This window comes from Paramacrobiotus metropolitanus, unplaced genomic scaffold, assembly GCF_019649055.1.
Source record: "Paramacrobiotus metropolitanus isolate TYO unplaced genomic scaffold, Prichtersi_v1.0 Parri_scaffold0000039, whole genome shotgun sequence".
Taxonomy (NCBI): Eukaryota; Metazoa; Tardigrada; class Eutardigrada; order Parachela; family Macrobiotidae; genus Paramacrobiotus; species Paramacrobiotus metropolitanus.
Window position 1 is genome coordinate 666,872 of NW_026570259.1, and position 19,486 is coordinate 686,357.

General features: G+C 41.2%; 2 protein-coding genes and 1 long non-coding RNA gene across 10 annotated transcripts; 2 read left to right on the forward strand and 1 right to left on the reverse strand.

The window, feature by feature from the left end:
• Positions 1 to 1,491: 1,491 nt before the first annotated feature.
• LOC129590224 (uncharacterized) lies at positions 1,492 to 4,056 on the forward strand. 2 transcript variants are annotated; one of them, XM_055485339.1, is made up of 4 exons: positions 1,492 to 2,379; positions 2,449 to 3,112; positions 3,352 to 3,748; positions 3,836 to 4,056. In XM_055485339.1, the coding sequence occupies exons 1-3, from the start codon at positions 2,074 to 2,076 to the stop codon at positions 3,663 to 3,665; spliced, it is 1,284 nt and encodes a 427-aa protein (XP_055341314.1). In that variant the 5' UTR covers positions 1,492 to 2,073; the 3' UTR covers positions 3,666 to 3,748; positions 3,836 to 4,056. The 2 variants fall into 2 exon arrangements, with proteins under 2 accessions (XP_055341314.1, XP_055341315.1); XM_055485340.1 differs by having other exon boundaries at positions 2,449 to 3,748.
• Positions 4,057 to 5,164: 1,108 nt separating this feature from the next.
• LOC129590182 (ankyrin repeat and fibronectin type-III domain-containing protein 1-like) lies at positions 5,165 to 16,781 on the forward strand. Of its 7 annotated transcripts, none has more exons than XR_008690716.1 (15): positions 5,165 to 5,680; positions 6,034 to 6,319; positions 6,426 to 6,771; positions 6,870 to 6,983; positions 7,187 to 7,378; positions 7,447 to 7,709; positions 7,769 to 7,888; positions 7,949 to 8,059; positions 8,146 to 8,361; positions 8,459 to 8,625; positions 8,705 to 8,982; positions 9,044 to 9,144; positions 9,212 to 9,559; positions 9,726 to 11,124; positions 11,222 to 12,199. XR_008690716.1 is itself a non-coding variant. In XM_055485257.1 (15 exons), the coding sequence occupies exons 1-15, from the start codon at positions 5,628 to 5,630 to the stop codon at positions 16,579 to 16,581; spliced, it is 2,964 nt and encodes a 987-aa protein (XP_055341232.1). In that variant the 5' UTR covers positions 5,165 to 5,627; the 3' UTR covers positions 16,582 to 16,781. The 7 variants fall into 7 exon arrangements, 5 of the variants coding, with proteins under 5 accessions (XP_055341232.1, XP_055341234.1, XP_055341236.1 ...); XR_008690715.1 differs by having other exon boundaries at positions 9,726 to 10,647; positions 10,983 to 12,199; XM_055485257.1 differs by lacking the exons at positions 9,726 to 11,124; positions 11,222 to 12,199 and adding exons at positions 16,080 to 16,234; positions 16,368 to 16,781.
• Positions 15,487 to 15,945, reverse strand: LOC129590184 (uncharacterized). Its single transcript, XR_008690717.1, has 3 exons — positions 15,858 to 15,945; positions 15,725 to 15,787; positions 15,487 to 15,568 (listed from the first exon to the last, which is right to left on the reverse strand). It is a non-coding gene; the product is annotated as an uncharacterized LOC129590184 (long non-coding RNA).
• Positions 16,782 to 19,486: the final 2,705 nt, after the last annotated feature.

A 19,486-nucleotide genomic window follows, 5' to 3' on the forward strand; every position in this document is an offset into this window, starting at 1 on the left:
CGGGAATTTCGGCATTCTACGAGTAGTGGTTTTGTAAAATAAAATCAATTCGGCAAGGGAAATTGTAGCATGCTGTCGTGTATAAGCGTTCACACCGATTAGGGTTCCATGAACAATCTTTACTCTTCCACGCCTGTAATGCTCAATCGGTAGGCAACTCTATCTCAAACTGTAACAGAATAACTACGGTGGAAATAGGTCGAACGAATCAGGAACACGAGGACTCAGGAATCCCTAAGCAGGAACACTCCAACTACAACTTCCGGTCGTAAGTCCTGTGTGGATCGGCAAGAGCTAGGACGATTGCGTCACGAGCAAACCTGTATACTAAGCGATAATCCGTGAACGACTATGCACTTCCGTAGGAACAAGTATTGCTGCCTCTTTAATCCAATTCACAACACAGTTCACAACGCAAGGAAATCGTAATTAGAAAACAGTCTCTAGAAGTCAAGTTAGCGACTGCTACCGATATTAGTGACAACCAAAACTTATATAGACTCTGCGTTATGACATCATATACACCGCTAAGGAAAGAGAACAGCAAATCACAGCATTGATTGACTAGATTATCCGTTGTGTTGCAGATGGAAGGCGGACAGTCAGCATCCGTACGTACATTCCGGCGTGTGATCCTACTCCCACACGTCAATGCGGACACAGCAGCACAGAATTTTGGCCGGTTGAACAGAGTTAAGGATTTTCGCCGGCTAGAAAAAGGGGGAGGGGTTTTCGACGGTAAGCACGGGGGCAGGGATTTTCGCCGGTTAGACAGAAGGTAGGGATTTTCGCCGGTCAAGCACAGGGGCAGGGATTTTCGCCGGTTAGACAGATGGGTAGAGGTTTTCCCCGGTAAAACAGAGGGGTAGGGGTTTTTGCCGGTCAGACACAAGGGTAAGGATTTTCGCCGGATAGACAGAGGGGTGGGAATTTCCGCCGGTTAGACAAAGGGACAGGGATTTTCGCCGGTTAGACAGAGGGGTATGAATTTCCGCCGGTTAGACAAAGGGACAGAGATTTTCGACGGTTAGACAGAGGGGTAGTAGTTCATCATATTACCGTAAAGTTTGCTAATTAATAATTCTATAATCATTATTAACAATTATAATAATAAACCAATAATCCAAATTCATTTCTACATTTTCCCGACCGAGGCCGGAGGCCGAGGTTGGGCTTGTAAGTACAAGCCCAGCACGGATGAATATTGGCCGATGGCTATTAAAAAATAAGTAATTCCAAGAATGTGTTGCTTTGCGGTCGTTTACAGACCGTAATAATATTAATGAACCCGTGCGTATGTTTAGTAGTATTATGATACACTTTACATAAGTTAATCGAAACACGGACTGTCTACTTGTACATACAGTATAATATCTATATAACTTGCAATGATGACTAACGTGTTAAGTTACATCAATTTTTTACTTTGTATTGTAACAGATACTCGTACTTATTGTTAAGCAGCAGCTCAGATATTTCTACTGTTCTGGGTCAAGTTGTGTTAGAACAGAGTGCATTTCTTATCGCGTCCATGGTAACGAGCTTATTTTTGACCACTGGATCTAGACAAATGATTTTGGAAAAAATTCAACAATCTTGGATCCACCGCTACACCTAGAGAATTTTGATGTACTTTAAAGCAACAAAATTGGTGAAGTAGAAGCCGAGATCCTTTGCCTCAAAGGACAGGGGCCGAAGTCCTGGCACAGATAATCAGTATTCATATAACTAGTACGTCTTTATAAATCAGTGCAGGCGCAGGTGCAGGAAAACGTTTAATACTGTAATGTAATCACAATGTGTGGCTGATTTTCTACCTGATCGCTTGAACTGCATAACATTGATTCCCATGCGGAAATCTCTTCTTTAAAACACTACTGCGTGTGACTTGCTGTGAACTAACATCATTTGAAATTATAGCTGTAATTAGAAACAGACTTCTGCGCTATGCTGCTGACTAGTTTATGCTTGCTTTGAGATGTCACAATCTGACAAAGAATTGCTGACTGTTCCTACAGCCATGTCAGGCTGCTCCAAAAGAGGATTATTAATCTGGACCTGCAGACCCGTCACATGCAGTCTCCGCACTTTGCTGCGAAACCTTTTATTTCGATTAAGTGCTGTTGTAACTATTACCTACGATATCGCGCCCTTGTCGGGATGTCTCAGCGAACCAGTGATACATCTAATATATACCGAACGCGCAAGAGTGTGGGGCGTGCCAGCATGCAAAATATAGAGTCCGTTCTATTTGACTCACAACCCAAGGCTGACGATCGGAAAACGGTTCGTTCTGATGCGGATGGATATACAGCACCACTCGCTCAAGTTCCTTTCGATACAGTGGCGCCAAAGGCCGTTTATGAACGAGAAAGCGATGTAAATTTTACATACCTATTTGCTCTACAGCGTTGTTGTTACAGAATTCCATGGTTTCATATTTATTAGAAAAGTGGTCATGGACGGGCGAGTTTACTTAACGAACCCGAACTCCAGAAATATTATGTGAAAGATCCTGAACCTATTTGCCAGTGCGGTGCTGGACCAGAGGATGTGTCTTACCGTCACGATGCTTGTTCAAATGTCGCACGTTATCAGTCTGCCAAGGAGAAGCGCACCAATCGGTTATCCAGTGTCATAACCGCTGATCATGCCAAAAACGCAGATTTACCTGACTTGTTTGTTCCTGGAGATGCCAGTTCCCAGCTTCCGTTTAATTCGCGCAGTCATCTGGAGAATCTGCGGAAAGATCTGCGACGTATCCAAAACCAATGGGTATTCGAGCAACGTGTTGGGAAGGTTGCTGATCCCGAGGATGTGGAACGTTTGATCCACGAAGTGCAGAACGAAAACATCATATCGAATGCGGTGTTTTACGATGTGGCTCGGCAAGCAGCTAGCGAGTGTGAAGCTCGCGGTGACCTTTTGGACTCTATTCGGAAAAAATACAACTCACTGGTCGGCCAAGTTTCTCCACCGCTGGAACGCATTGCAAATGAGCTGGAAGCACAAAGAAATCTGGATAAAGAAGTGGCAACGGTGTTATTAGACTATCAGATGTGGTGGCGACAAAGGTTGCCACCATTGGAAGAGAGCCACCAGCAGAGCGAGAGTATGCATCTCAATGTGGAAAAGGATATCAAAGGGCTCAACACCACTTTAACTGCTTTGCACAGCGAAAGCTATCAGCTGAAAAGCCTGATCACACTCCATGCTGCTTACCGCGCCCGATCTGAGCAGAACATGCAGGAACTGGTGCTGGCTCGGGAAGAATTCTTCCCGAGCCAGCACCAGTACCATGTGATGATGATGTACCATGTGATGATTTAGCATATAATGTTTGTGGCAAAGGTATCAAAGACCAGTGCCTGGTCAAGCTAACGGAAATGCATGTCCTGCAGCAAATGTGGTACATCGCAGCAAAGCGGCGATATAAGGACTTACAAGTCCTGGATGACAACGAACTGGCCCAGATCCAAACAGTAGAGAAAGAATTTCTCGGAACACTGAAAGCTCTTGAAGCCAGTATCGAGAAGACCCAGAACTTGCTTTATCGGACCTCGACGCGCGCCAATCAGAGGAGCGAACCTTCTATTTTTTCTGAACACACAACATTTATTACAGACATGAAGCATCGTCGAAATAATAACATCAAATTTTGTTAAAGGGCAGTCAAGAGCGCCAAATTAAAGTGCAAAAAATGGTTTTATTACCTGCTGGAAGTGACATCAATCAAAAATTTTCGCGCGTAAGTAGTTATTACTACAAAATTACTACAGTTCTTCTGCAGGTCAACAATATTCAAAACGTAGATGACATAGTATGCGGTTTGCAGGCTTCGTACAAAAGATTTAACCAGGATAGACAATGGTTAATATTGCAGCATCTACACAGTACACATGATGTACCATCGCCTTCGGATGCCGCCACCATAATTCACGACTGATCACGCTTGATCGATTGCAAACAGTCACCATAAACAGCGCATTAAAACCCGTACACTAGCGGCAATTATACGCATGTACCGTTATAACTTACCGTTCCTCGTCACGGTCAACTACCCATAAGTTAGAAATGACTTCAAGTAACTGGTTTACTGTACTCTGTACGAGTATTGCTATCCGGAAACATATCTTACCACGCAACATCAACCAGATTTGGTTCAATATGCGCAAATTATATGCATTGTGCGGTGTAGCCTGCTTGATGTATCGTATCAAATTGACCGCCTCCGATGCCGGTGCGCTTTGAAGTGTTTGCAAAATAAGTGTTACTGTTTGGCTGGCAAAAGTGTGCCGAATGATAACAATGCACAGAGGATGTTATTACTGGGAACGGGGAAGTTATTCAGTGCGTAGAATACAGGCGTTGCATCCGCATACTGTACTGTACAACTACAAAACCACATATCGCGGATTCGCGATATGTGGTTTTTGTTGCAAAGATAATAAACTATCAGCATTCCCAAGCATATGAACAAGGTGTATGAGAAAAATTAAAATACGCATCGCCATTTTTAATGTACAGTACCTTGCGAAGAATTGTTATGTTTATGGCCCGGATCTGGAATAGCCGGTGTCTTATAAGATGCAGAAAGTGGTGTGACATATACGGTAAAACTGAAACGTACGTACTTATTTGTTAATCAAAAACCTAACCGTTGTGATTATTTACAAATTTTTGCACCCTCCGCCACGAAGTCACGAAGTCTCGAAGTCAACCTAAATATTAGATGGAAATTTGACGTTAATAGACTTACATGACCGACTTTGTCAAGTGATTCTCACAAACAACAAAGTATTCTTTCTTTAATCGGCTTTGCGGATTATCAGGTCTTATACGCTAATATTTAAACAGATTTCGTGTAAATTGATCAACATGATAGACATGTTTGATAACAGAGATTTTCCCGCTCGTTTTGAACACCTAAGCAAAAATAGCCAATTTAATTTGCCGATAAACGGAAATATTTGCGCCGTTTTGTGTGGTCATAAAAGCATTAGAGATCGTTTGTGCGCTGTATTAAGTCAAGTACAGAGTTCGATTGCCAATGGTGTGAATGAGTGTAAATTTATTTGGTCAGTGACGTGGACTTGTCGAACAGGTAAGCCGTGATTATTTGCGCTCAAACTGACTCTGATCTGCCGCAGTGTATACCGCCGTATCAGCCGACGCGCCGATGATCATGAGTTTGCTTTGCACGCCAACGTGCAACACCGTCTTTCGTGTTTTTCTTCAACGTTACCCTCCGGATAACGCGGATATTAATGACCACATATTGAATTGTTTTCACGTTCATGAATTGTTTACTGTTCTGTGCGGAGTTCTTGTGCCAAATCATTTGTTCTGTGCGGAGCGGAATTTTCGCCCATTAACGGTTTAGCTTTTGGCTTCTCATGTTGTATGATACTTCATCCTTCTGACGATCATAGAAGTTGATAGAACGGAGTTGCCTGTTTTCGTTGCAAATATGTACAATGGAAATTTAACTGCAAAATTTTATTGCTTTGCCGGGAGTATGTTATTCCATTTCGCTAAAAGTGCACATTGCACAACAACATTGCACAACAGCAATCGACAACTATTTGAGCAATCCATCGGAATAAGCCGATCAAACAGCCAATTTCATGAGGACAATGCAGGAGAATGTGGATCGATCGCGGTCTGTTGACCGCTACCAGTAAGTCGCGTGTCGGTTGCACCAGATTAACCCACGAGATTTAATTTGCATTTATGCCTTTGAAAATTTAAAGCGCGACCTATTATTGTCAATTTACGAATAATTTGCCTCAGATGATTATTTTAATTTTGCAAACCTTTTTTTGTGAATAAAAATGTACACAAAGCATAAAATGTAAACTGCATGCATGCTACCGATACGTAGTACTAACGTGATAACTGTACATTACCACTAAAATGTTCCATTTGTCTGTTACTACAGGTTTTATAACATGCGTAACTTTAGAATTACATCAAAATTATGTACAAAGAAAACTCCCTTAGGATGCGGATGTAATTTTTACAACTTTTTAGCTCGGATCAACGCCTAAATTTTCGCCGTTTGCCTCAAGCCAATGGAAGACAAGAAAATGCAACAGTAATTCAAGTGCCACCAAAGCAGTACCGGACCGGACGATCGCTGGTGGCTAACCGGGACACTAACAGAGACAGGACATCACGCTGGAGATCACCATCACTGGACACGCGTCTTCTCCAAAACTTTTACGGTTTTGTGACAAATATTTTTGAACGCGGAAACGACTTAAAAAAGTGTCAGCTGGCTGAACAGTTGTTATGGACAGCCGCGCGTAAAAACGAGGTATAGTTAGCGTGCTACGCAAATCAGAATGCCGGTAAATCAACTTCCGGTGAATTATAACACATTTGGGCGCCAAAATGGAGCATTACATGTCGACTAATTTTAGACAGAAATATTTGTTGATATCATGAAAAAATTAATGGAAAATGGATACGACATTAACGCCCCTAATGAATTGGGATGGAATTTAGTGGACGAAGCGGTTATGCTCGGACATGCGGAAATCGCCGCGGAATTATTCAAGAACGGCGGTAAGGAGACGGAGTGGCTATGTGAGTCCAAACAGCGTCGACAAGAAGTGCTGCGCAAAGCACTTCGCCGTCTTGAGGCCATTCAAGTGCCCTCTCGAATTCGCGAGCATAGTGCCGACACCAGACAGCTGGTCGCCGATGTGGCCGTCGGGCCAACCATGGCAGTGTTGCAGAAGATGATGCAAAATGTAGAGCGAACTAGTAAGTGCAAAATTAAATCCTTTGCAGCATACCTTAATGGATTTTTACGCATTTCATTGGGAAAACAGTGCTTAATTTTTCGCGTTGTAATTAAAAAGGACCACCAAGGAATTATCTGGACCGGGTCATCGTTGAACCTTGTGGAGACTGTTCAGTTGCTGTGTCATATGAGCCACGATCAATTCCCCCTGGAGTTATATCTAGATTTAAGGGTTGGTTTATCTAATTGATAGGTATCGGTACCGGCTTCTCTGTATTGTCCAGATACATTAACGCAAAGCTATACGAAAGAGCTCGGTTAAAAACTCACGGGTGGTTACAGTTCACGCAAGCTCTGCTACTTAATTAATAAACAGCGAAGGTAAATATGACTAAAATTTACCGATTAAAAGCATTTTAAAATTTATTTCCACAGTGGAGTGGTCCCGCGACAAGTCGTTCAAAGGGATTGTGGATTATCAGATTTTTTCCAACTTGATGAATCCTGAGCGCCTGATAATATCGGAGCTGGACTGCGGCATCGAGTATCACTTCCGGCTGTCCGTTGCCAACTTATCCGGCTTTGGAATTCCACTGAACGCAACACCATCTTCTGTGGTTATAACGTGTACGCTTCGTTTTGACATCAGAACGAATCTCTTCTACAGCGGTTTCATGCTGCGCTGGTTGATTTAGCGTGGAGAGATGTCGATGGACAAAAGCCACGGCTGGACACTGCCACTGTTCACAACTTGGAGAAAATTTTGCAGAATATCAGAACGATTACGAAATATATGCTGAACGACCCAGAGCGCCGACACACTCGGACACCGGAGAAACGTCAACATCCACACCGAGCCGTGCAGCGCAGGGCCAGCTTAAAAGATAGTATTCGCGATCTCATTCGACCTCATATTCGGCCGGCTAATGCAGAAGACGAAGGCGGGATGTTTCTTTCGGTAAACCGAGTGCAAGATTTCGGTATAACAAAAACTTGTCATCTATAATTCTTTTACAGTGTATGGTGATTGCGGACGATTCGATTCTTTTGACCAATGAGTACACACTACCGTCGGTGGTCGTGCATTCTCCATTTATTGGCTCCATTAGCTCAAAGGATTACTTGTGGTTTCAAAAGGTAGCAGCCAAATTACAAAAGTTTATTGAAACGCGTGTTAGTATTCCATTCGTGTCATAGTTGACAACTTGTTGGGATGCCATCTCGGAAATAAAGGAGCTTCTGCACACCTCCAAGGATTCATCCTCTGATTTACGGTACCGCATTGTGCGAGCTGTTTCTAATCTACAGGTATTTTCTTATTACTGGAAGGCAACACATCGTTGTTTCCTGGTTGTGTCGAATTTTTAGTGAAATAATTCTGTGCACACTTTTAGAACCTGCTGACGATCTCGAATCTGGGAATAGCGTATTACCGACCGTTAAGGGATAGGCAGTTTACTTCCTGCGTTTTGTTGTTAATACAAAAGGTTAACAAATTGGACGTTGGCAAGTTATCGGGGTTTCAATGGAAATCACTGAAGGAGGCCGACATAATGGCCATTGGCCACTCCCACCCGATCATGTCGGCCATTTCCACGGCAAGCACTGCGGTAAGGCATTGATAATTTAATTGTACAATAATTTTAATTGCCGATGTCTGTGGATGTACAGCATGTACTCATCATGTTTTTCATTTCGTGCTTGCAGGAAATATATTCCTGGTATCATGATATGCAAAAAACCCTTCCTCCTGGGCTGCATATGGCATATGCCGAACTGAGCCTTAACTTAGACAGTATTGCAGCAGTCACCGCGAAGCAGTGGCCGAATATTCTTCCTTCAGCAAAAATACGCTCCAACGCTTACGTTTCCAGGTTTGATTTGCAAAACATTGTTCGCTTTGCGCAGATAAATTCTGATGGTTAGAGATTAAATATCGAGCATCAATTTTAGTGACGAATGGTATTTCATAACCCGGAAGGTAACCGGTGCGCCGAAACGTGTGCGTTACTTGGAAAGCCTACTTCAAGACAGTTGGCATGCACTGAAATCCAGCTTATCATTGCGCAGTGTAGAGGAGTTGTTTCTCTTTCCGGAAGTGGTAGAACTCGGACCGGAAACCTCGATATTAGTTGTTTATGGGGAGAAACGAGGCTTATCGTCTCATCAGTCACTGGATGAAGAATTACGGAAAAACTGTAGTCTTGTTCCTGTTCAAATATTTGAAGCCGGTATACCATACTGCAGTTATACCAAAGGTTTATAATTTAATTATCAGTGCATTCCTGTTAGGGTTTCATTTTCGCTATCGAACGCTGGCCTGGTCAACGTATGCGCAGTCTTCTGTTATTCTGGAAGGTTTGGTCGTTCATCTACAGCAATTACTGCGCCAGGTAAGTGACGAAATCAGGGACATCATTCTGATATGAAATCGATTAACACCGGACGTATTGCCATCAGGAACTGGAAACCAATGAAGAAGAGGAAACAGGTGCACTGCTTCATAAAGTGCAGTTACTACAAGAACGACTGGAGAATATTTGGGGAGAAACACGCTGGATGCCGAGCTTGATCCGCACCATGACACGTGACCGCTCGCCTGCAGAACGAATCTCACTGTTCAGCCCACTTCAGCCGCAGAAACCACCACGCAAGAAAAATCACCGACCGAATGACCACAATCAGCCTGTGATTTACAATGATGACAAATCGGTCAGTATAATTATCGGTACTGCCAACTTCCGGGACCTGGAAACGCAGAACGAATCGCTTCATGAACTTGTAAAGAAAAATGTCAAGAGCACGGAGGTACTGTCCTTAGATTTACAGCTTTTAGTTAAGTAAATTTTAAAATTTCTAGTAAAGTCATCGCTAAAGGGTCACTCCCAGTTTATCTCCGTGCGATCCCAACATGCCTATCGTGTCTTTAAATTCGGCAAACGACAGCTTCCCATCACCATCTTTGTCATGGTAGATTATGCTTTTGTCGACGGTCTGCTGCAGTTGCACATCTGTAAGGTTATCTCCGACCATCATTTTTAATACCCGAAAGCAGTCCGCATTGGAAATGAATCCATCTCGGTCCATGTCGTAGATGCTGAAGATTACCCGCAGACCGCAGTTTCTGCTCGATATTGGCTTTGCTGCTGAATAATGTCATGCCCTGCGCAAACTCCCGGAAATCAATTAACCCATTGCCATCTCGATCGAAAACCTCTAGAACGCGTGTGGCTAAAGGGTTCGCTCGCACTTGTGGTAAAGCGGTGAATTCCTCCAGGGAGAATAGCCATTGTTGTCTGAGTCCAGCTTGAAAAACCGAAGATATAATCGCCTTATTTGGTCTGGATCAAATTCGGGTGGTAATTCTGATGAGATGTCGTTACCCATTTTGAAATATTAGATTCTGCAAGCTGTAAACTGCGTCAAGCAAGCCTAGCTTAGTGCTTGTCGTTTTGTCACCGCATGACAACATTAAGCACTTAGCGAAGTACAGTAACGACGCGAATGCTTTTGAAGTACAGAATCGACGCGAGCTATTTCACCAAAGTACGAGCATTGTAATAATCAGTACTTGTGATGTAATTTGTAATAATTTAGTAATTAGGTGCAGATTTAAACATTATGTCCATAGCCCTTTATGAATTTACATGTACAGCTGCAGTTTGTATACAACAGGCACGTTATCCAGTACGCGGTATGCCAGAACCAAATTGTGGGAAGCTATCGAAGTATTTGGAAACAGCTAATTGTTTGATTGCCGTTAGTTCCAACAGCTTTGCTGGACATAACAAACTACAAGCAATATAAGCTGGCTGAGCTGACTCTAGAGAAACCGGAACTGCTACGACCATATCAGTAGTCATTCCCAAAGCTCAAAACACTCTTCACAAGATAAAGTATGTTTCAAGTTCTTGTGAAACATTAAATTGTATCATCGCAGTTTGTTAAAAAAGCTAGATCTTCGCAGTCAGAAAATTCTAATACATAGACGTTACATGTACATACTAATACTCGTATAACGGACAGGCAAACGAAATTCGAGCTTTTGGAAGAATGATACTTAGCAATATTTCTATAAGCAGTACAACAAGACAGACTACTTTACCAATGTATTATTTTAGAGATTATACGAAGTATTGTACTCGTATGTAGATGATGCACCAAAGGCCGCAATGCATGATACTGTTGCGACTGTTGTTTACCTATAAAGCCGTTGTCGGGTATTTATCAGGATTCAGCATCATGCGACGTTCATTTCTAAGTAAACATTACCTGCCATGACCGGAAAAGGACCAAAACCGGAAGAAGCACTCTTAATCTGATTAGCGCAAATGCTGAGCATTTTATACAAGCGACGAGTGAAGCGCGGATCCGTAAGATTAACAGGAAATTAAAGTTAAAAGCAAGTGTACATATACTGTTCAAGGTCCCGTAAAAACATGACATTCTCCCTTATCGCCTTTGGTGAAGATGCAGCGCATGCCGGGACCACATTTAGGTTTATCGTTGGAACATTCGGGACCGGGAATAGCCCTTCTATCTCTTGCTAGTTCGTTGGATTCTTCGACGGCAGTACAGCGCACCGCGTTCATCCGGGCCAGCTGTAACAAATCGTTTTCAAAATCAAGTAAGCCATGGCGCAATGCTATAAATCTGCGGAGGTAATGTATTTTTGTTTGTTGCTCTGGGGGATTTTCAAATCAGGGTAAAGTACTGCGTACAGTACGAATTAATTTGCGGTTTGTGATGAATGTACGACGTATGTATACACCGTAGAGCCAAATGCAGATACAAGAAAATGATTATACTGGTTTGGTTTTTCTCCATCAGCAAAAACACCGCACCAATAATAATGCGCCGGCATTATCAATGGATGCAGGCAATCAAATCTGAAATGTACATAATTGAATTACCATAATTATAACTAATGGTAGATCTTTATTTTAATAAAACGCGAGCAGCAGTACTTTTACGTTTTCCTATTCGGACTATGGACCAACATCGATAACGCAAAACACTTTCCAGTGGGTATTTATTTGGGTGTAAAAGTTATTTGCACTGCGCCCCCTCCGACCAGGTTTGCATCTACTTTACGGAATAAAAGAACGGATCCGTACATTTACAGAGAGCACAGTTCTTTTAAGATTTATCAGGGCCTAAAATTTACTACCCTAGTTGTGGAACGCAATAGTTGTTATGGCCCCGTAAAAAAATGGCATTGTCCTTCTTTATCGCCGGAATGCTGGAAATTGCACAGAAATTCCCTGCTTGGCTTGCATGGATGTTTCTTTGAGCAGGGATCACCTGGCTTACTCTTTTCTGAACCCGTGCACAGCCATGGGAGCTGTGTACAAAACGCTTTGGTTATTCTCGTCAGTTTTATATATGTACTACAACAAGTCTGCTCGTAGTCACAGCTGGTTAATTTTCGCTTTGACCTAAGGGTTCAATCATCAATGTACCTTCTCTGCTTAATATGCAATATTATAAATACTGTACTTCTATTCGCAGTTACCAACGACTTCCATCAAAGTCTACTTAACCTCGCCAATAAGAAGCATGCACGTTTGCCAGGGTTTGAATTTGAGCAGTCACACATTTGTTTAAATGATATGAATACAGAAATCTGCATTAATATAGTGTAAAATCTGCATTACACAGTGCTCACTGCTCACAGAATATCTGCATTCCAGTTAGGTTAGTTTCTATACTAAATCTATGCATCAGAATTATCAAAGCTTACCCCAACAAACATAGCCACCAGAAAGGTCATCCATGTGGTTAGAAATTTCATGTTGTTCTGGAAAGTTTCGAAGGTATGTAACAATGCGCGACTGCATGCAGTAACTGGTGCACACTGCAAAAAAGATTTGAAACTAAATGTTTTTAGAAACTGAACACGGTTATATACCAAAACTGTTCCTGATCGATCAACCAAACCAAAATATTCTCAGAAGACCACTTGTTTAATAACAACCGCAACCACTTGCGCATTTTGTCGGTTATGGAAGTTCCCGGCAAGAACAAAAGGGACGGATGCGATCGCGCTGAAACGCTGTTTTGTGTATGTACGAGTACGTTTACGCATTGGTATTCGTAAATACCGTACTATACTCGGTGGCTGGTCGCGCTTTTCATACTGTATTTTTCTGCTTATTTGGAGCCACCGTCCCCCGGTCAAGAACTCAGAAGACCACTTGTTTAATAACAACCGCAACCACTTGCGCATTTTGTCGGTTATGGAAGTTCCCGGCAAGAACAAAAGGGACGGATGCGATCGCGCTGAAACGCTGTTTCAGCGCATCACTTTCATGGTCCGGTAAAAAATTGGCATGTTCCTTCCTTGTCCCCATCTTTTTTGAAGAAGCATTTCTCACTTCGCATTTCGCATCACTTTCATGGTCCGGTAAAAAATTGGCATGTTCCTTCCTTGTCCGCTATTTGCTGCTGCGAACGGAACAACACGGTTTGGTGCGCTTGTTTTCTAAATCGAGTTACATACAATAATAATAAGTATTTTCCAATTAGCTCGCCGGCTAACAACAACTCGCATAACAACTCAACGCGGAAGTCTTTATTGATTTTTATTAAATTATAGCATGCTGCTGTATCGTTACGCCCAAAAACATAATATACAGAAAACTCCATTCAGCTAAACAAATCAGCCAATGAAAACAACTGATTAGTTAAAAATTTCCCAATCAATAACCACCACAAAAACACGTCCCAGCATCACTTTCATGGTCCGGTAAAAAATTGGCATGTTCCTTCCTTGTCCCCATCTTTTTTGAAGAAGCATTTCTCAGTTACGCGTTTACAAGGCTTGCTCTTTGAGCATTTAGTCATTTGAGCGTGGATTTCTCTTTTCTCCAGTCTTCCGCTTGCACCGTCGCTTAACGCTGCAAACTGCAGAACAAAATCTCCTGTACAAAGCATTATAAGACATCTATGCTCGAGTTAATTTCCGCCGAATTTTAAATCATGATGAAAAAGCAGAAAAAGATTGTCGATCGTTATTTTGATTTTGCAATGATGCCAGTATATCGTGTTAATGAAACTTTAATGACCGTATTTTCTACGAAAGTATTTCGTTTAATTTTTAGTTATTCTGTTTTTATTTCTTTGAAATTTTGAGGCTTACAATACACGCCACTCACCAGCTTATAATATATAATTACCGGCTCAAATAAACATGCCATTTTTTATTTTGGGGATAAAGCAAAAAATTCTTGTGCATGGGGTGCGAGCCCAAAACATATTCGTAAGAGGAAAATAATTTAATTTACTGTACTTTATGCATTGTACATTGGGCTTAAGGACTGAGCTTACCGCAAAAAGCAGGACACACACAAATAACCCCGAAAAGAAAAAATATCTTCATGGTGAGCTGGTTGATTGAAATGTATTTTTGCACAACAAGTACAATATGCCTAAAAATTAGAAATCAAACACTTTTTGTTTACTTTCACTGCAGTAAAATCTTTTAGCGCAGTCTTGTTGTATTTATACACTGCATATTAATGGCACACGTTTGAACCAAAGATAAATATGTTTTTTAATCGGATTTCGAAGTTTGCAATCACAACTGAACTACCGGCGCGTTGCTCTTATTGGTTATTCCGAAACCGGAATTTCCCAAGTAGGGTAATATTTGCTTAATCATGTTTGACCAGAAGCTGTAATTAATGGAGTTAACCGGCTGGGTGTATCAGCCAACAACAACAACAATAAGTTGTGCAGTACATCAAAAACACAAGTGCCATTTAGAGCAAATCAGCGCGAACCTAGCTAAACAATAAAAAACGAACTTATGCGCTTCAGACTTCAGAGTACGTGCGCGTTTTCTTGCGCGACGCTCTCTTGCGCAGTTGCATTCGCACTGAAAGAAGTATAAAACTACCGATTCGGAATCCAAAAATCAAATAATATAAGCTTACAACAGAAGTGTGGCGTAGAAGCATGTGTTTCCAAAAGGTGTCATTTACATATCCGCACATATATTATTCAATGCTATTATGCTTGAAGATTTAGTACATAATTAACGGAGAGTATTATAGAGTACTCAGCTTCTATAGGGTAGTAGGATTTAATGTTAACGATATTTGACGACAATCAGTAACTTCACTTATAAAGATTATACTAACTAAGTACTTTATTCCGTTCCAAATGACACCATGATTTAGCCAATACCAACAGCCAAAGCGCCGCAACGTTAATTGTTGAGTTTGCTTGATACAGCAAAAAGAATCGATGACTTTAGCATATCAGTTTTCAATAGCATTTTTGTTTCATTTATAGGCGCACATGAATCTGATTAGTAAGAATTTGTTTAAATAATCCGGCCGTATTTCATCCGCGAACGTATCCAAAAATCAATCTCATACTTCGCCTTGCCATTTGGATTAAGGTGGATGTTATGCTACCCTAAAAATCACATTTTATGCGAAGCTCTACGATATTCTGTGGAATCTATTATCTATGCTTCGGTCCGCAAACGTTTTGTCACGCTTAACGTACCGTTTCCGCTTGGCATTTGCATTGGCTTTCACACCGGGGCGTCGCCAGGCGCTTCTTTGCGAGATTTACTATCTTTTTCGCAGTTTGTTTGTTCCTATAAGGATACCAGACCGCACGTAACACTACATTATACATTTTGCAGACCGGTATTCGGTTGAATTGTCGACGGAAATAGATTCCAATTTGGTTAACACTCATTTTTGCCAAACTATTGTACAATACCTTTGACTGATTTTAGTCACTGCCTTGCTCTTAGAATGAGAAACATTGGCACGATTCTTCTTGGCGTTGTGCTGGAGTCTGTCCCAAAAAACACTTAATGTAAGCTTATTAGTCGAACAATTTTCGATAACTGTATATTAATAACCCAAATAGTAGATATTACAGTAATATATTTTCCACAATGAATAATCAAGTTGTTGTGAGCACAGCACAAAATTTACAAAGGTTTCTGACCTCTTATTTTTCTTGGCTTTTGGTCCACGTTGTTTTCCCTGCACTGCTTTTGTCACTCGATGCCTTCACAAAATCAAGAAACTGCTTTGCCGCTTCCTGGCACTCTCATAATATGGAAATTTTATTTACGTACCTCGCGGTAGGCGCTTTTGCTGTGTTCTTAACCGTAGGATTCTTCGGGTTGACCTTAGGCTTCGCTGCCGCTTCAGTCGATTTTCTGTAAGAATTTTCACAGGAAGTGCTGCTGTATATTGCCACAGTTTAGAATAACCATAACGTTTTGACGTACACCATGTTCTTAAGGATACTTACCGTGCTCTATTGTGGAACTTATACCCTCCATTTTGCTTTATAGGATAGAGGTAATTATACAGATACATACTTGTCTTTTGGACTCCCGAGGCAAGATTGCTCGCCTTGTTCGGACGCGGTGAACTATCATCTTCATGGACAGACCCTTGCCGGCTTCGATCTGGAGCCTGGTTCTCACGCTGGTTGTTGCCGTCATCTCTGCAAAGGTCATTAATAAGGTCATTAAGTCATTAATGTGTCTTTCTGAAGAATGCAGAGTTTTAAGCAGACTTGATATCTTGGTGTATATATGCATTTTAATTGTGGAAGCAGTGTTTCTTGACAGAACTACTTTTTCGGTTTTGCCGAATCTTTATCATGAGGTTCGGCGTCCTTTTTGGTTTTTTCCTGCTTCTCCCTTGGCTCGGACACTTTACGTTTGTTGTCCTGTTCACTGTCTTTCTTGTCCTGTTTCTCTTTCCTTTCCGGCTTTTCCTTCTCCTTCTTCCTGGCTTCTTCCAGACTATTTACCTCCTCTTCGGTTAGAAATACCAAACCTCTTTTAATTATTTTCTTCAGCTCTGACGGTTTAGCGCTTTTCCTGTTTAACGTCCAATAATTTATAGGGCTTTCGGTATAGTTACACACGCAGTGAGTCGTACGTAGTCAACTGAACTACGTACAAGTAATTCAAAATGTGTGTTATTTTTAACCAGTTTCTTACAGCATTTGTCGGTTATGGTCTCCACAGTAGAGCTTATCGCTGGGCGGCATATTGTTTGGGTTGAAAAGATCCCACTCGATGACGGTGATATCCTTCAGTTCTCTATACAACTTACGAGAGTGCGTAAAATTTATTCAAACGAACTGCAAAATACTTTGTAGTTCTCTGACTGTCAAATTTTTTAAATCTTATTCAACTATCATGTCGCAAGCCTGCATGTACGAGTATAACTTACGTTTTTGGATTGTGTCCAACAAACTTGACCACATATTCGGGAATTCGGGTCTTTTTATTTGTATCTGGATGAATTTGACCTTTTTCCACGCGTACGATCTGTTTTTGAGAACAGGTCTTCGAGATTTACTTTTGACTAAATTGCCGTTTCAATTTGTTTCATATCGTTTGGACAACACTCACTGGTCAGCACTCAGCAAGTAAGAAAAGATATCGACTTTTTATTAATGTTGTTTCGCTTTGCCAAATGCATTTTCCACACTGTTCCGATTGCAAAAGCAAGTTTCCAAATAAATTTGACCTTAGTAAGTTAAACGAGGTTTCTATCATTTTAAATATACTAAATTTTTCGGAATGGGAAACGTAGGCCGACTGATTGTATACATTACTGTTAATGTGGTCCGGTACTTATGGTAGATGTACTTATGGAAGTTATGGTTAATAGTACGGTAGAACGATTTCTACTCGGGTAATACCTCGCACTCGTAGACAAGCGACCGCTCCGTTACCCAAAGTTTATCACCTGCAAGAAAAAGGGAGCTCATAGAAAATTGAACAAACCATGCACGTACTTCTTCTTGCACTGTACAAAGAAATTACAGTACTGCCAGAGCCGGGAAATGATAATGTACGCAGTTAATTATATTAATCCCGAAGCACTCACCATCAGAAAAAAAATGTTTGTGAACTATTACAAACGTATATCTGCGAGTATTGCACGTTATAAACGAGGCATATGTCGTTGCCATTATCAGTAGCCACGTGCGGTCTACCCCATGGTACCATCCATTGAGTTACAAGTTTATAATCTGCCAAAAATTTTTGTTGTATAACGACTGATATTCCTGAAAGTTCAAAAAATTTATTTTGCAATTAACAAAACCAGCTCGTACTTCTGTCGATGCAATTTCACGTAAGAATTATGCTAAATTTACCAGGCTTATATAAAGGAAGCCCGTCATAGGTCGGTTGTTCATATCGACGTCCCCGGCGAGCATGGAATTCCTGTTCGCGCTTCATGTCACTGATTGCACTTGCCGCCATATTGGTAATCCGAATTTCGCAATAAGCAGATTCAGTAATAGCGTAAAAGTCGCCGCGAATACCTCACTGAAGTCCTTCAAAAATAAGACCCGGTTTAGAATACTTTATCGCAATCGATCGAAGAACCATGCATGGTATATTTAATAATCGCGAACAACAACATCGCAAAAGTGACCTTTGGGTATTTCAAATGTTTCCAATGTCACGATATATATCCAGGTAACGGATAGTATTGTTTGTGCGGTAAATATTTTGTTATGCGAAAGTCGGTACTTGCAGCAACTAATACTACGTCGCACTCGCGTCCATTAAAGCGTGTCATGTACAATACTAGCGTGTCATGTTATAAGCGAAACATGTAAATACGAGGTATTACTTCTGTTCCCACTAAATCAGTCAAGTATGTAGTGTTCTCTGATAAGTGCTAAACCACGAAACCTATAATTAATAATAGGTTTTATCTTTATTTGCCAGGTTATAGTAATATAAGCACTAACCACATTTGCTATACTATTGCGACAGTTACTGTATATAGATACATCTATAGTATCTAGTAAGTATCCAAAAGACTGCGACAGCCCGTATAAGCGTTATGCAAGGCACGCCGGTGTGTGCTTTAAAAATTTATCTGAAACATCAGTTACGTACAAATCGCAACCAACTGAGTTAGATCTGCGGGAAATTTACAATATGTACCCGCAAACAGCTAACGATCGGCCATAGCGCATAGACATACGTAATCCGTACACAGGTTTTCGATGTACGTACGCGTGTTCCTTCGACGTTTCAAAAACTGCTTGAGGCGATGCTCGCTCGATCCAGGCTATAATTTTAAAAAAACCTAGAACCATGTTTTTTTCCTGGAAAGCAGCAGCTACGTACTAGTACTGGTAACTACATACCGAGAGGGGTATGTAAGGTATAAGTTATAAGCAGTTAAATCCCAGCAAAAAAATATTTAGTATAATATGCTAAGCATGTTTTACTGCGATTCAACAGGTAGCATATTATGCTACATGGTTTATTTTATCATACCGGGCATATGCCGGTATTCTTACCGAATTAAGTATACGTGAGCGAACTTGAAAACCTTCGTCTCCTCACTTTCGATGACGAGACCTTCCCCCGCGGTAGTCGAAAGTAATAAATGTTTACATTTTATTAATAACATCGTATTTTACGAGATATCGTGTATATATAACAGTGCTTTTTTGTCAGCTGTTAACTATAGCGCGGAATCCCGCAAGGCGACCGGTAATTGCTTTTCATATTGCCTTAAACTCATCATTTTTGAAGAAACACTTAGCTGGCCTTCTTGGCTTACAGTTACTTGAACCTCCACTTACGATTACCGGTATGCCCCATGAAGTGACGTTCGGTATTCCACGAAATTTTGGCTCAACTCGTCAAGGTGCAATGTTTAATTTAAGCGGTTTTCTTAAAATGCCTCATGACTAAGCCCGGCGTCA